The sequence below is a fragment of the Hirundo rustica genome, chromosome 2 (genome assembly GCF_015227805.2).
Source record: "Hirundo rustica isolate bHirRus1 chromosome 2, bHirRus1.pri.v3, whole genome shotgun sequence".
In the NCBI taxonomy this organism is placed as follows: Eukaryota; Metazoa; Chordata; class Aves; order Passeriformes; family Hirundinidae; genus Hirundo; species Hirundo rustica.
Genome location: NC_053451.1, coordinates 4,034,636 through 4,049,095, shown reverse-complemented (window position 1 = coordinate 4,049,095; position 14,460 = coordinate 4,034,636). Strand labels below are relative to the sequence as shown.

The 14,460-nt window shown below is 38.1% G+C and overlaps 1 protein-coding gene across 4 annotated transcripts in view; it reads right to left on the bottom strand.

Moving 5' to 3' along the window:
* LOC120766126 (ephrin type-A receptor 6) overlaps positions 1 to 14,460 on the bottom strand; it is a 372,678-nt gene that overhangs the window by 105,501 nt on the left and 252,717 nt on the right. For 2 of the 4 annotated variants that reach the window (XM_040091493.2, XM_040053571.2), the window contains exons 7-8: positions 1,308 to 1,355; positions 716 to 878 (exon numbers count right to left, since the gene is read on the bottom strand). In XM_040091493.2, coding sequence (XP_039947427.1) covers positions 716 to 878; positions 1,308 to 1,355 — 211 coding nt within the window. The remainder of the gene's footprint in view (positions 1 to 715; positions 879 to 1,307; positions 1,356 to 14,460) is intronic. The other 2 variants (XM_040091502.2, XM_040053578.2) reach the window with 1 other exon arrangement.

Genomic DNA, 14,460 nt, shown 5'->3' with positions numbered 1-14,460 from the left:
CTAAAACACTAATGAAAAACATGGTATACATAACTGGCTAATTAAAGTAATTTAATTAATGAGTGTTTTAGTGTTGTATCTACTACACTAATTTTCTCTCAAATACCTTTTTCTATGTTTCTTTGAACATGGAGGGCAACACATAACAAATATAAAATTGTTCAGAGCGTGAACATCACACATGAAGCCTTTTTGCATATTTTGTAGGAATAGGAAGGCTTCTTGCTTCTTAGTGCCAAATTTAGGAGGTTTACTGGATGATGGAAATGCACATAGAAGTTTTCAGTTTTTTATCTGTGTAGTCTGGGGGCACTGACAACTACAGAGTGAAGAGTCTGTCACTGGGAGCTTACGTGAAGCTGCTGGACTTAGGGAAAGCATGGCTTAAGGGTATTTCTAGATGTCCAGAGGCAGGACTTCTATAGAGAAAGAAAGGATCAAAGAAACCTAGAGCATCTTAGCTTGGAAGGGACCCATAAGGAAATTTTATGGAAGAGAACATTCCTTCAGCTGCAGCACTGGGCTAACATTTCTGTGTGTTGCTGTAAATCTAGAACTCTGAGTCGGAGGCTTGTTTTTTATCACATAGCACTGGTCATTTTGTGATAAACAAATGGTATGGGTTCAGCCATTCAAACTCCCAATGCCTCACTGGTTTAGAATTAGATGCTGTTTCTATTGTATTTTTTTTTTTTTTTCCTTCAGTCAAACTTACTTTCATCTCCAGTTTCAAATTCAAACTTCTGGCTATAGCCGCTGTATCCTGCTGCCGTCCTGACTCTGATATGAAATATGTACTTGGTGGCTGGCTTGAGACCTGTGATGATAACACTTGGAGCCTTGGACCTTGTGGAGGAATAGCTGAGCTGCTCATGCTCCTGAGGGACAAAAGAGGGAAGAAATGATATCAAGTTGAGTTGAACAGTCTTTGCAAAAATGATATAACAGAACTGAAGCTCCAAATTCTTCTCATGAATGCAAAATGTGTTTATAAAAGGAGGTGCAGGTATGGATTTCTGTACTCTGGTTCTGTGCTACAGTCAGAATGTATGATATGGCCTTGACTTTTAGATTCCAGTTTTTTTTTGTCTTTAACCTTGCACACAGACATGTTTTTGTGACTTGGGTTAGCAACCAACCCAACCGTAGTCAAACCAACATGAATTAGTACAAGACTACATTCACAGAAGAATGGCAACTAGAATGGAAGCTCATTATTTTTTGCACAATGGACAAACTAGGAGGTCAGTAAACACTACCAAGCTGTAAAATAAAGATGTGGGAGGATTCAAATACCCGCTACTCACTTCTACCCGCAGGTAGTGCCAAAATGCCGGCGCTATCCGTGGGTAGACCTGTGGGTAAAAGAAAATAGGAATTAACTTTTTCTTTAAAGCCTGTCAACTTCCAGCATGGTTCAGCTGCTTTGCTGCTGCTGAGCTCAATGTCTCTTTGCAGGTAGCTGTAATGGAGTCATACATAGAATTCACTTTGAAACTCTATAAGGAGAAATACTCTGTACAAAAGTCCTGTTTATCTCCTGGGAGCTGATACCAGGCATCTGCTGAGAATTCCTGAGTCTCACAGAGGTTCCTGGGAATTATGGTCTCTGGGAATTACCACTGCAGACCAGCTGTTCTACTATGAAGACCAAAAATATTAATTTCTGTGCTTTGAACGTGTGCTGCTTTGCTAGCTTGGATGATGCTTTACATGAGAGGATGACTTGGAAGAATGACATTTATTCCCTGTCATTAGTTATTTGATAAACCAGTAACCTGTAATATTTTATGTGCTGCCTTAAGGTGAGATTTGCTCCCTTGGAGCAGGATTTGTCTCCAAACTGAGCAGGAATGTCCTTAGCATGTGTTTGACAGTCCAACTGTGACACCCACAGGGCACCATATACGTTTATTGTACCACGCAGTTAAATTAGAGGAGGTGTAAGTTATTCAAAGGGTGCTTCCAGCCTGTTCTGAAGGAAATCTAGTTCACAGAAGAGATATAACCAGGGAGAGGATTAGGTTTCAGTCAGATTCTATCAGACTTTTAACCTCTTCTTAGCAATATGCATGCACTTTTTATATAAAACAAACAATTTTTATAAAACACGCTGAGTTAACTTCAGCCATGTGTAACAAATCACATTAGCACAGGGCAGCAGGAGGATCACTATTCCCCCAGTAGGAGTACGGGGAGACGGCTGAGAAAAACAGATTAAAAAACAAACACAATGAAGCAACCTAATGATTCTGTTAAGGGAAGGAGCAGGAGGAAGGCAACAATGATCATTATTAAACATAACTGCATTTAACTTGCGCTTCAAACAGTGGAAACAATTTGAGAAACTACAATACGAGGAAGTGTTGATTTCTTCTGCAGTCTGTTACCAAAATTTGAAGCCGTGAAGAGCATGTATTTAAACTGAAATAGTAGGATAAAATGTACATGTAATCATATGGATAGAGACTATAATTAATACACCATCTAATTACTTCATTAAATATAAGACTTCTCCCAATTCCTTGAAGTGTTCTAACTCCACCTCGAACAGGTTAGCGGATTTTACACGCTTCAATGCATTTCAGAAAATACCTATTTTTCTTCTGACAGAAACCCTACTTGTTTGAGTGATAGGTGCTTTTTTTTTCTGATTAAGCTTACATGACTTCCTGTGAAGGAAAGATCTTGGAAATCTTCACTGCAGATCATGTAAACAGCAAATGCTTGTTTTATACAGGTATTAGCATGATTCAAAGTGCTCTATCATGGCCCATAGATGGGCAGTGATTTTATACTCTGGAATGCTCTGGAAATTTTTATTTGTAAGCTAAGGAAGAGACCAGCACCGAAGGGATTTCACTGTGCAGCGTAATACTTGCAAGCCGTTTCTTTCCCCTAGACTACCTTACTGCTTGAAATCAAGTCCTGGCATTTAACAACGCACTGCCTCTTCTGACTGCTGGAGAGATCGCCAAAAAAAAAAAAAAAAAAGAAAAATGACTGAATTGTAAAAAGAAATAGGGTCTTTAAGAGGAGGATGGAAATGGAAATTTTGTCAAAAAGTCAGTGGAGATTGCCCAAGATCCAGTGACAAGATTTACGCCCTGAAGCCTGCAGCACAAGGCCAGCAGCAGCAAAAAGTGGGAATGACTTTTGAAAAAGAAACAATCTGAGCTGTATCTATTACATGTTATTGCAGGCTACCTGCTGCTTGTGTAAAACCTGCATTTGGGATACACTGGCTCCATAGGCAGGAGTGTGGACAGGCAAATAGAATTCATATTTGTAGCTGGTCAAAGACAATGAGCCTGACAAGGGCTGTGATGGTAACATTTAATCAACAAAATGAGTCCCTCCGGGGTGAACAGCAACCTCCTGAGGAGCAGCCATCACTGCCTGTCCCTTCTGGAAGGTATTCTGGCCACTCCCAGGGGCTGTCTGGCTCATTGCTTCCTCACCACCTGCCTGGGGCTGCCTGCAGGAATCCCTGAAGGGTGCCTTCTCTCCATGCCCTCCCCTCCTTTCCTTCTGCAGCCTCTCATGCCATCCATCCCACAGAGTGAAAAATGATGTCTGGGAGTACACAACCTTAGAAGTAATAGTGCTGTCATATGGGGAAGGGGGCAAGATTTGTTACTGCATGTGAAACAGTGGAAAGGGGACCTGTCACCTTGGTTTGAGAACAAGCTTCAGAAGTCCGAGGAAAAAGTTGCTCAAACTCAAGACAAAATCATTCATAGCCAGAAACCTCCCAGGGCTGGAATGTTTTGCACAAAGAATTCAGCCTTTTAGGACTGGATTCATACATAAGAGAGTTCTCCAAAGAACGGATGCTTGGCCATTATTCCATTCTCTTGACAATTGATCTGCAGCCTACTTGGAAAACCAGAGCTTTCCACAGAGATGCACAGAGGTGGCTCTCAAGGCTGGCCACTCCTTCTGCCATGATCTTTCCCAGGAAGGCTGAAGATGGACTCAGAACAACAAAAAACCATACAATTCTAGTCTGCACAGAAGTATGGAATGCTTTGTATTATTCTTGCTGTAGACCATATTCACTCGCTTCTTCAGGGATTCTGTGTTCAAAAAGTCAATTTTAAACTGAAGGAGTTAAATGTACCTCCTGGATGTTAGTGCATGCTTTTCCCAGTTCCTGCTTTCAAGTTGTGGTTAAAAAATAAATATATATCAACCCACTTATCCTGCACCCTAGTTTCCATCAAAAGGAAGCATGACTTTGTGTGCTAGAAGGATCTATCTCTTGCGGTAGATTTCTGACCTAGACAGTGACAGGGCCAGAATCAATGGGAAAGGCCAAGAACTACATTTATTCCGTACTTGATAACTACAGAGGGCTACTAAAAAATCTGCAAAATAAAACATAATTTTAATTGATACATCTGTACCTCCCATGGCACAGAAGAAGTAAGATAATCACAGCTGGCCACTACATATGGTTCAGTGTTCACAAAAAGAAAAGGGACACAAGAAATGCTCTGACCCTTTACATCAGGATGAGAGCAGCATTTGTGATGTTAAGATGGCAGAGGACTCAGAAGAAGCAGCTCTGAGAACCCAGGGGCTGAGGGGTTAAACATGAGTTAAAGGAGTCTATCTAATAAAACATACTCATAGAACTGTGACACACAATCTGATACGAGGAAATTCATAAGACCTCTTCCATAGCCTACTGCAAATTTATCTTGGTGAAAATCTGTAATTAAAACATAAATATCACCCAAATGCAAGCTATGCCAATGTTATTACACAATGTAATGCTAAGTCTATGATTGCCTATCCCAGTTAAACAGAATTACATGATGAACTTTGAAAATGCTATCTCTGTTTCTAAGGAAATTGTATTTTTCTTATTATTTGTGTGATTCTTCTTGTAAATGAATTCAGTTCCGATTATGAGGGACAGTGTTCACAAATCCATGACAGTTTGCTCTGTGCATGAACAGGAAAACCTTTCAGAATCAAATTCTTTCCTGCAGCCACCTCTACCTATCTGAATCTGTATCTATCCTAATTTTATACTTGGCTTTGTAGATAAGGCATTTTTTTCATACCTAAAGAAACAGACTGGCTGAGTGGAAGGCACAACGGTGCTAATGGTCCAAGACCAGACAACCTAATTTAATGGAGTAGCACCATCAGAGGATAAATATTAATGAAAGGCTTCCTGCTTTTGCTGTACAGCAGTCAATTTCCAGATGTTCTACCATTGTGAACGATTACTACCATTTTTCTCATATACTTAAAGGAAAGGGGATTCCCCCAATAACATGACACAATTGTAAATAAATAGATAAACTTTCACACGCCACACCTGTGTGAACAAATTGTTCTCTAATTTTATCCCCACCTTCGTATAGAGGAAAAGTGCACAGAAATTAAGACTTTATGGACACATATAAGGAAAATATTGATAAAGACTGACCAAAATGTGATGACCTTTAATCAGTTTAGACTCCTATGGCAATCAAAGGGTTTACATTCTGATGTTATAGGTGTGAAAAAGATGATATATCTCAAAACCATTAGTGCAAAAAAAAAAAAAAATTCAACAGAAATTAAAGCTGAAATGCAGAATTTTGCTTGTAGTGCTGAATTGACTTTTAAAAGATTAACCTTACCAGTAAAACACTGATAAAATCCTTGCATTTTCAGGCATGCAAGATTTGTCACCATTAATATTTGAGTGGCAAAAAGAGACATGGCTCTAACAAAAAATAGTATCAGTCCTTACTTTAGCAATTTTAAAAGATAACCAAATACAATTTCCTATGATTTAGAATATATAATGGGAGCTACACACTCTTAGTCTGGCTTATTTTACGAAGACAATGGAGGTATTCAGCTCATTCAGTGTCATGAGTAACAAAAGACTTTTTAAACTGACCCTAGGGAAAGGGATTTCCAAACCTTCTGCCAGCTTAAAGAGACTTATTGTACCCACAACTTTCAAATGTGCGTGTGTGCAGAAATAATCCAGGGAGAGTAACTGAATTTACTATCAGCTGTTTGCAAACACATTTTCTAGTTTATATCTATTGTCCTGCAACATGAAAATTCTGTATTAAGCCACATAATCCTGCCTGGCCTTTTCAGAGCCCTGTTATTTAAGTGAAAGAAGTACTAATAGAGATTAAATCTATATACCACAGGGACCAGGTCTTTATCCTGTACACTGAAGCACAATGTCAAAGCTGAGCATGTACCACATTAAAGTAAAGAAGATTTGGAGTTTCATGATTCAGGCACTATAAATGCTTAAATAAAAGCACCAATAATAAAACCCCGAATTTTTTATGAGACCATTTGGTCACATCTTTCCTAGACATATCAGTCTGAAGAGCACAAACAATGTGACCTACAGTGGAAGCAAGAATTATTTTGCAGGAATGACCATGATTCTGGAAGACAGCAATTTTTACTGATCATAGCTCTAGTCCACTGTGCAATGAAATCCTCAAATTCTTCCTTACTTTTCCCATGGGATCAGCTACGCTGGCACTCCATTGCCACCTGAACTTTAATGCTGTGCTACCCATTAGGATAATACAGTAGCTAATTATTAGGTATACTCCTTAATTGATTAATCAGTTCAAATAGAATCTATTAAAGACAAATAACAGCAGACTGTGGAGTTTGTACTTACTCTCTGTGATCAATAAAAACAGAGCCTCCACAGCTCTAATTTATGGAAACTGCCTCTGTTTTATAGAACCTATATTCTTCTCACAACCAATCTTCCCCAGATAATTCTCAAAAAGTATTTTATTTCTTTACAATAAAATATTTTTCATAATTTGCGAATGCCTGTTGCCTCTAGTCACAGCACCTTTGTCACCTTACACAGATTGTAGTAGGTAAGGACTAATTACACTGGAAACAATAAAATTAACTACACCTATTGACCTCAGTGTCTGCCTTTGAAAGCTTTTTTATATTCACTAATTTCGTGTGTGATTTTCTGCTAGAAAACTATTTTGACCTATAGTACATCAATTAACAGAAATGCCGGCAGATTTCAGAGAAGACTTAAAGGCTCAAAAAAGTGCTTCTAACATTAATTAATGATTACAATCTGATCAACAGGAATAGGTAAATTTTTACTGTAACATAGTGTGGTTAAGAAAAATTACAAAAGAGAACTACAAGGATCACTCAGATTCTTAAAAAAACTGCTCTTCCTATAAACTCTTGAATCTCTGGTTTTCAGCTGAACCACAAACTTGAAGTAAATTTAGAAAAGTGATTGTGAAGATCTGAGGACCAATCTAAACGAAGTAGAAAACGGTGGCAGCAAAAAAGCAGGGCCATAGAGAAAATTGCCAATGGCTCGAGTGTTTGCTTCTGAGGAGAAATCTGCAGCACTTAAAAGCTGTAAAGGCCCCTTCAGGCTGTAACCCTCTCCCTTCCCTCCTTGGCCTCCCTCCTGATTAATCTGAGATGTAACAGTCTGGGGAGCTGAAACACTCAAGTGTCCTTTAGCTGTTTGGCCATTCAATATTTTATATTTTGATTGCCTGTCAGTCAGCTCACCGTTTTCTCCATACATAAAGTGAAGCTGTCAACGTGAAAAGGGGAAGAACGGATAACCAATCATAAAGAAAATACAGAAAGGTCAAACCCCAGACAAACTTCATTTTAATTGGATTATATACTTGGAAAGGCAGAAATGAGTTGATGCGAGGTGAACCATGAAAAGCAGAAAATTAAATGAGGAGAGAGATGAGGACAGGGAGGCTCTAAAACAGTGTAAAAATCCCCACCAGCACAGGGAGGTGAGCGCTGGGCAGAGCAAAAGCTGTGTGGTTCACACTCTGGGCCAAGTGGGACTGCCAGGTGCGAAGGCAGCAGACGGGACAGAGCTGATCGTCCTGACAAGGAGATTAAAATGAAATGAAAACAGGACTGTGCCTTAAGTTAGGCATGGAACACGGTGCAATCCAGCATATAACAAAGGCAGCTGGAGAACGTGGCCTGAGTTGTCAGATGAGCACAGATATTAAATCCCATCTTTCTGGCAGTAATGAGCTACTCTGATAACAGTTTGCTAATAAAAAATCTTTACCAGTGAAAACCTCTGCACCAGGATCTCCAGAAGTCTCTCTAACTTCTGCATATGAGAGTGCCAACCTTCTCCAGCTGCCTCGAAGATTTTTCTTATTTTTTCACTCATTTTAATTTTCTTTTCCAGTTGGAAAGAAGCAGGACTAAAGCACATACTAAAGCACAAACTAAATTTCTAATGTTCAAATTGAACTCAAGCAGTACTCAAAATTCACCTTAGGACAGTAAAGCACAGTTTGTCCTGGAATTCCTAACGCTAAAGTTTACTTCCTAATGATGTAATAAACCTGCTGACGAATACAGTACAACAGGAAACAGAAGCAATACTGAAAATTTGAAGACTGGAAGGCTTCTGTGAATTTCTTTGCTGTGAAACAAGCGCAGAGAACTATGGATCTACAGCCAGTGGGCTGACTCCCAAGTCATCCCTTTGGTGTATGAGGTTCACAGCTCACAAATCTGAACGAGGTCCTGATGCCACTGCAGGTTCCTACTCCCCATGCTGACCCTTAACACTCCCCCAGAGCCCAGCAATCTGCAGATTAGCGGCTTTCTGAATTTACTAAATTTGCTTCATTGTGTTTTACAGCTCATGGACTTTTCTTCCACGAATTTCCTTAATTATTCCTTGAACTGATTTTGCTTGTGGCCTCCAAAACATCCCTAGGCAACGAGTTTAATTATAAACTGCGTTTAAAAAAATACTGTGGGGATTTTTTTTTTAATCCGCTTCCTGACTATTTTATTGAATAAATTTTAGTTTCTTGTCTATAAGAAATAGTGAATAATAATCACTATCATGTTCAGTCAATTTCAAGACATCTGTGTATATCATAGAAACAGTACTTCTAGTTACAGATGGGAAGTAGGTCACTGGATAATGAAATATTTAAATTGAAAATGCAAGACCCTAGAAGAAAGATAACAAAAAAAAAATGGACAACTCATGTGATGCGAAAAAAGCCACAGTCCAAACACCTGAAGGTCTCCAAGCTGCTGAGACATGGGGCAGGCAATTGCTCATACCCAGCATCAGCAGCACGGGTAACATCACAGCTGTACACAGAGGACTGCTGCTTCCCTCCGTGGCAGAACTCAAAGTTGTGCTGATCCCATTTCCTGCTGAAGTGCGGAGGCAACTTAAATGGAAAGAAGTATCTCACAAGGGAAGGGGAATTTCAACACAAGAGCAATCATCCAATTCTTCAGAAGACTTCTACAGTCAGGTGCCTTGCTACAGTACAGAGTAATGTAGAGTAGAGCCAGAGCTCTACTTTGACAAACGACCCCTCACCACAAAAACCCTGCAAAATAAACCAAAAAAACCCCAAACAACCCTTCCCCACAAAAAAATCCCCAAACCCCACAAACATATGTTCAAAGCTGTGAAAATCAAGTGATTCTGCCAATCCAAAAATATAGTACGGCACCCAGTCAGCTCTAACAGTGCTGATGACAAACTTGCTTAATTCACCTAATTTCAGAATCCCTACAACATTCACAGGCAGATAGGGCCAGGATTTGGATTAGGGCTCCCTTTCAGTGCTGAACATTTTGTCAGGTTTGTAACACCTTGCTGGGAAATTTTAACTGCTCTCTCTGGGATGTTTGCAGCTCTACAAACACCCTCGTAAAAAACACATTCTGTAGTAAAACCACATTTGTACTAAAAACCTCTCGTGGAATCATGCCTTTCCAACTCCTTTCTAAGATGTGTTTCAGCCTTTTAGGATGTTAGGACAGGTAGACTGACTGGGCTTATTTTATGACTGTTTTAAACTTAGTTTGAATCTGCTACATAAATAACTTTTAATATTAGAAGAGCAGACTAATGCAGAATTTTCTCTTTCCATTTGTTACTAAATGTTTCCTGCCTGGCAAATCCAGAAAAGATCCTTACTGATATACAACAGCTTGAAAACAAATTCAGTGGTATTAATAAAGCTATCACTTTTATGTAAGTAAGCAAAATATCTACTTTTATGGATTGAATTGATTCAGATTGCTATTCAGATTTGCTATTCTGGAAAAAAATGACTGAAGTCATTAAGATTCATTTCAGAACATATGAATGAATGTTAAATGGTAACAAGTCTTTCATATGCTAACTGTGAATACTTCTTTGGGACAAATACTTCCCTTTTCAAAGAAAATTAGGATTTATAAGCATAGAATAATGTTGACAACATTAAGATAGATTTCAACCATCCATCAAAAATCAATTTTGGAGGAAGAATTTTGGCTCTAAAACACAAAGTCTGACACTAACTAATGCTTGACTTTAATCACTGCAATACAAATAATAAATCAGAGGCAAGAGGGAACCTGCTGATCTCTATATCGAGACTGTGCATTGTTTTTCATTATGCTAGCCTCTTCAGATATAAACATATAATAGCTATTGAAAAGTCACTGAAATGTCACATTTTTTGGTGTATTTGTGAGCACATGCATACATCTTTTTGTGCTCAATGCAGGCGAGCAGCAAACATCTATCTTGTAACGCTAATTCAGAAGGGCTGAATTCACCTCTGGTATCATGACTGCAGTGCAGAACCTGGCAATGCATCAACAATAAATACAGCATATTCCTTAAGTTTATGTTTTCTTCAAACACTTTGGCGAGTTAATGGGGTGTAAAGCAAAAACAGCAATCTTTTTTTTTTTTTCCCATTAATTGAACATGAATTTCAAGGGCAAAGTAAACAAACTAGGGAGTAAATCAAAAAGCTGATTTTGCACTTTCAAAACTGACAAAGCAAGCTTTTGCTCAATTTTTTGGGGGAAGTGCGCATTTCTGATGCAGCTAACTTCAGCAGAAATATCATTTCTGGTGGTGGCAAAAACAACAAGAAAAAAAATCTGAAAAAAATTTAACAAAATTCACAAACAAATGTCAGTATCTTTTAAAAAGAGCTGCTCCAGCCACTAAAGAATTTTGTTAATATAATATGAATACTTGTAGATGCATGAAAACCAGGTGGTTTGTACAAGGTCATTGCAAATACAAAATGCATCAACCTGGTGAAGTTCCTACAGCAACAGAAATGTGTTTATGAGCAGCAGGTGAATTCCTGCAAAAGACTCTAAAGCTATTAACAGCTCGGTAAGGAGTACATTATAATAGGTTGTTAACTCAGCCATCCCAACAAGCACATCAAGAAAGGGCACTTTGAAACTATTAATGCAAATACATTAAAAACTCAAAAGCAAAAAGAGAGAATTGTAACATTGTGCTTCTTTCATTCAATCAAATAGACGTTTGTGGGTTTATAAACCTAACAAAACTACACGGGACTTACTGAAGAAGGTACAATCTCTGTGAATTCAAGTTGGGTCATGAAATGATTAATTTAAATTAAATTAAGTGATTATACTGATATTGAAGACGAAAGTAGTGGTTTAGTGCATTAAAATGGAGGGGCTCTTCCTCCTCTTTCCCTTTGGATATTTCTCCCTTCTCCCGGAATGACTGCTCTGGGATTGCCGCTACTTCATAAAAAAGAGGGTGCTAACATCAGGCAGTCAGTGGCTTCGTCTTCATTTAATGTGAAAAAAAAAAAAAAAAAGCCCATTCAAAGAGGAAAACTAATATCCTGTCCTTTTATTTTGGTTAAAGTACAACTGCAATGCAGCCATAGAAAAAAGAGGGAAAGAAAACAAGGATTTTTTTTGCTTTTACTCTCCGAAAGGATGCATACCTTTGTACCTCCCCAGGTATCTCTTGAATGCATTGAATATTGCAGGAAGAAATGGTAAATGAAATTATATATGAACACTCTTTCATTTAGACAAAGACATAAACCCATGTCTCAAGGTAGGTATCTTGATTTAATCTGTGAATCCACCTTTATGGCTGCAAATCAACAATTTATGAACAATAAGTCACTTGTGTACTATGAAAAACACTGTGATAGATTCAGTGTTTAGAAGAGTTTAGGCTCACATGATTTTTGGGAACTTTTATGTGACTGTGTATTTTAAGAGCAGCTAAAGGAAACATCCTGACTGGTTTTAGAGAAATGGAGACCTAGACACTGTTTTTAGTTTATAAATAAGGAAATAAGAAATAACTTTCATTTAGATGACCATCTTTTGGTAGGCATACTTGTTATATTTAGGTCGTTGCTTACAAAACTGGCCATTCTTTTTTGTAAAGATCTGTCAAACTTTCAAACCCAAAGTTTGACTCCTGAATTTGTCTTAAGGTATCTGAGGGAACTCCAACTCTATTATCATATGCACCTAAAACTTACTGCACCTAAACTCAAAGATGAACAGACTGCAGGCAGTTAATAATAACAGAAGCAACAAAAATAAAATGCTTTGGGAGTGCATATCTCTATTAAAGATTCCTTACCACTTCATTTTGTACAGCTGATACATTATCTCTGACGACAAAACATTTCTTTTTTACAGTATGTCCATCAACACCATCTAAATGTTGTCCTTAGCTGAAACTTTCTGCCCTGTAAAATAGCTGCTTCTGATTTTTGACCCCACCTAAACAGATACTCAGGATTAACAATGATTCCTGAAGTTAACATTATTATTATTATTCTTGCCATGTCAGTGCACAATTTTGACAACTATTTTTCCTGAGGTTCAAATGCTGTAATGGATAGAAGAAAAACCCATTTAATAATTCCTTTCATTAGCAACCAATCTTTGTCAGCAATGGATTTAGCTTTCTTAGCTTTATTTGAGGTATGGAACTAGCTGCGTTTGTTGTCTTGTAATAGTTTGCATACCTCCTATGCTTATTCCTTGAAAGCATTTGAAAGCCACTTATTCAAAACCATTAATACACTTTTTCTGCATTTGTGCAGCTCTTCTAGCAGTTACTGGAATAAGCACTGTATGTGTAATTTTCCTTGGAGAAAACGGTATTGGCTGTAGGCAAGAACACAAGATCAGCAGAGACTTAAGTATGGGGTTTTTTTTAATATCAAATCCACTAGGCTTGCTTAAACAGCATTATACTTATTGAGAATTTTTGGTTCAGCAGAACAACAGCAATACCTCCATATGCTACTTTACTATTAAATACAGAAGTTCAGAAGCTGTTTCTAAATAATTGACAACAATGATTAGTGGACAAGCCAAACCAGGCATATAATAGAGGCCTAGCTCAGAACTTCTTTGATAAACTCTTTGCTGCATGTAATTGATATTTAGATGCCGGATTTTTTTTTCTCCTAATAGTAATTACATCGGTGTCATTAATAATGGCTGCTGCAAGGTCCTTAGGCTCTTTCCTGCAGGCAAAAAATTATATCTGGTCAGAGAGCCTGGTAATTAGTCACTCTCATTTTCAACAGTTCTGAGACTTTTTTTTTTTTTTTTCTCTTTTTAGAATCTCAGGCTTTTACATTTTTTCCCTTGGGAAACTGGGTTAATAACAGTGGAACAGAAAAACTGAGAAGCTTGTTTAACACCACTTACTATGCTAAAATAAGCTAGGAGATTTCATTTTAATGATTATATCCCAAAGCACATTTGTAGTGATTATTTTTTAAAAACATTCAGCAGACATGGTTCATTTCCCAGGAACTATGAAGGGCTGAGAATGCCTGAGGCGCTGCTCAGAGCCCCGGTGCCTCCCTGTGACACTCGACAAACACTAAGGGCTGCCTAAAACTACTGTCCAAAAGCTCTTGTACATCCCAAATACTCAGCACTCTTGTTTTGATGAGAATTGTTGAAAATGTAATGAAAATGTATTATTGCATGAGTCCTAGGTTTCTTGATTACAGTCATATCAGAAACATTTTACTTGCAGGCAGCAGATTGCTACTTACGCCTTAAATGATTTGAATAATTTGAAAAATATTACAGAAGATAATTTGCCATTATATACATATATATATATATATATTAGTATGAATATGAAGTTAAAAATTGCCCAGCTGATCATTTGAACAGGTTTTTATACTGTGTATACTCAACAAATGGCCAGATCTGAAGTGCTCAGATGCTTATCCCTACTGTTGTCAGCCTGTACCTCTTCCCCAACCCTATAACCAGTGTTGACTTTAAAATTTAGGAAGGTTTTCAAGGACACTCCAGTAGGGATAGCAACAATAGAGGAAAATGCCCAGAGAAAGAAGCAGTACATGCCAAGAACCCAGCCACACCAGCACCAAACAAAATACCTCTGCCCCATGGGTGATGTCACAGGCTCCCTTCAGCCTCATGCCACTGGGAGCTGCTGCATTTATTATTCCCCATGATATAAAAATCTGCCCTGAAAGAAAAATCTGAACCAAAAAAGTAATGGCTGGTGCTTAAATGAAATAGGGGAGTTGTAACAGCTGTTTCTGAAAAAATGTTTTTCTTCAGACTCAGTTAAACGTTGTGCAAACTGGTGACTAA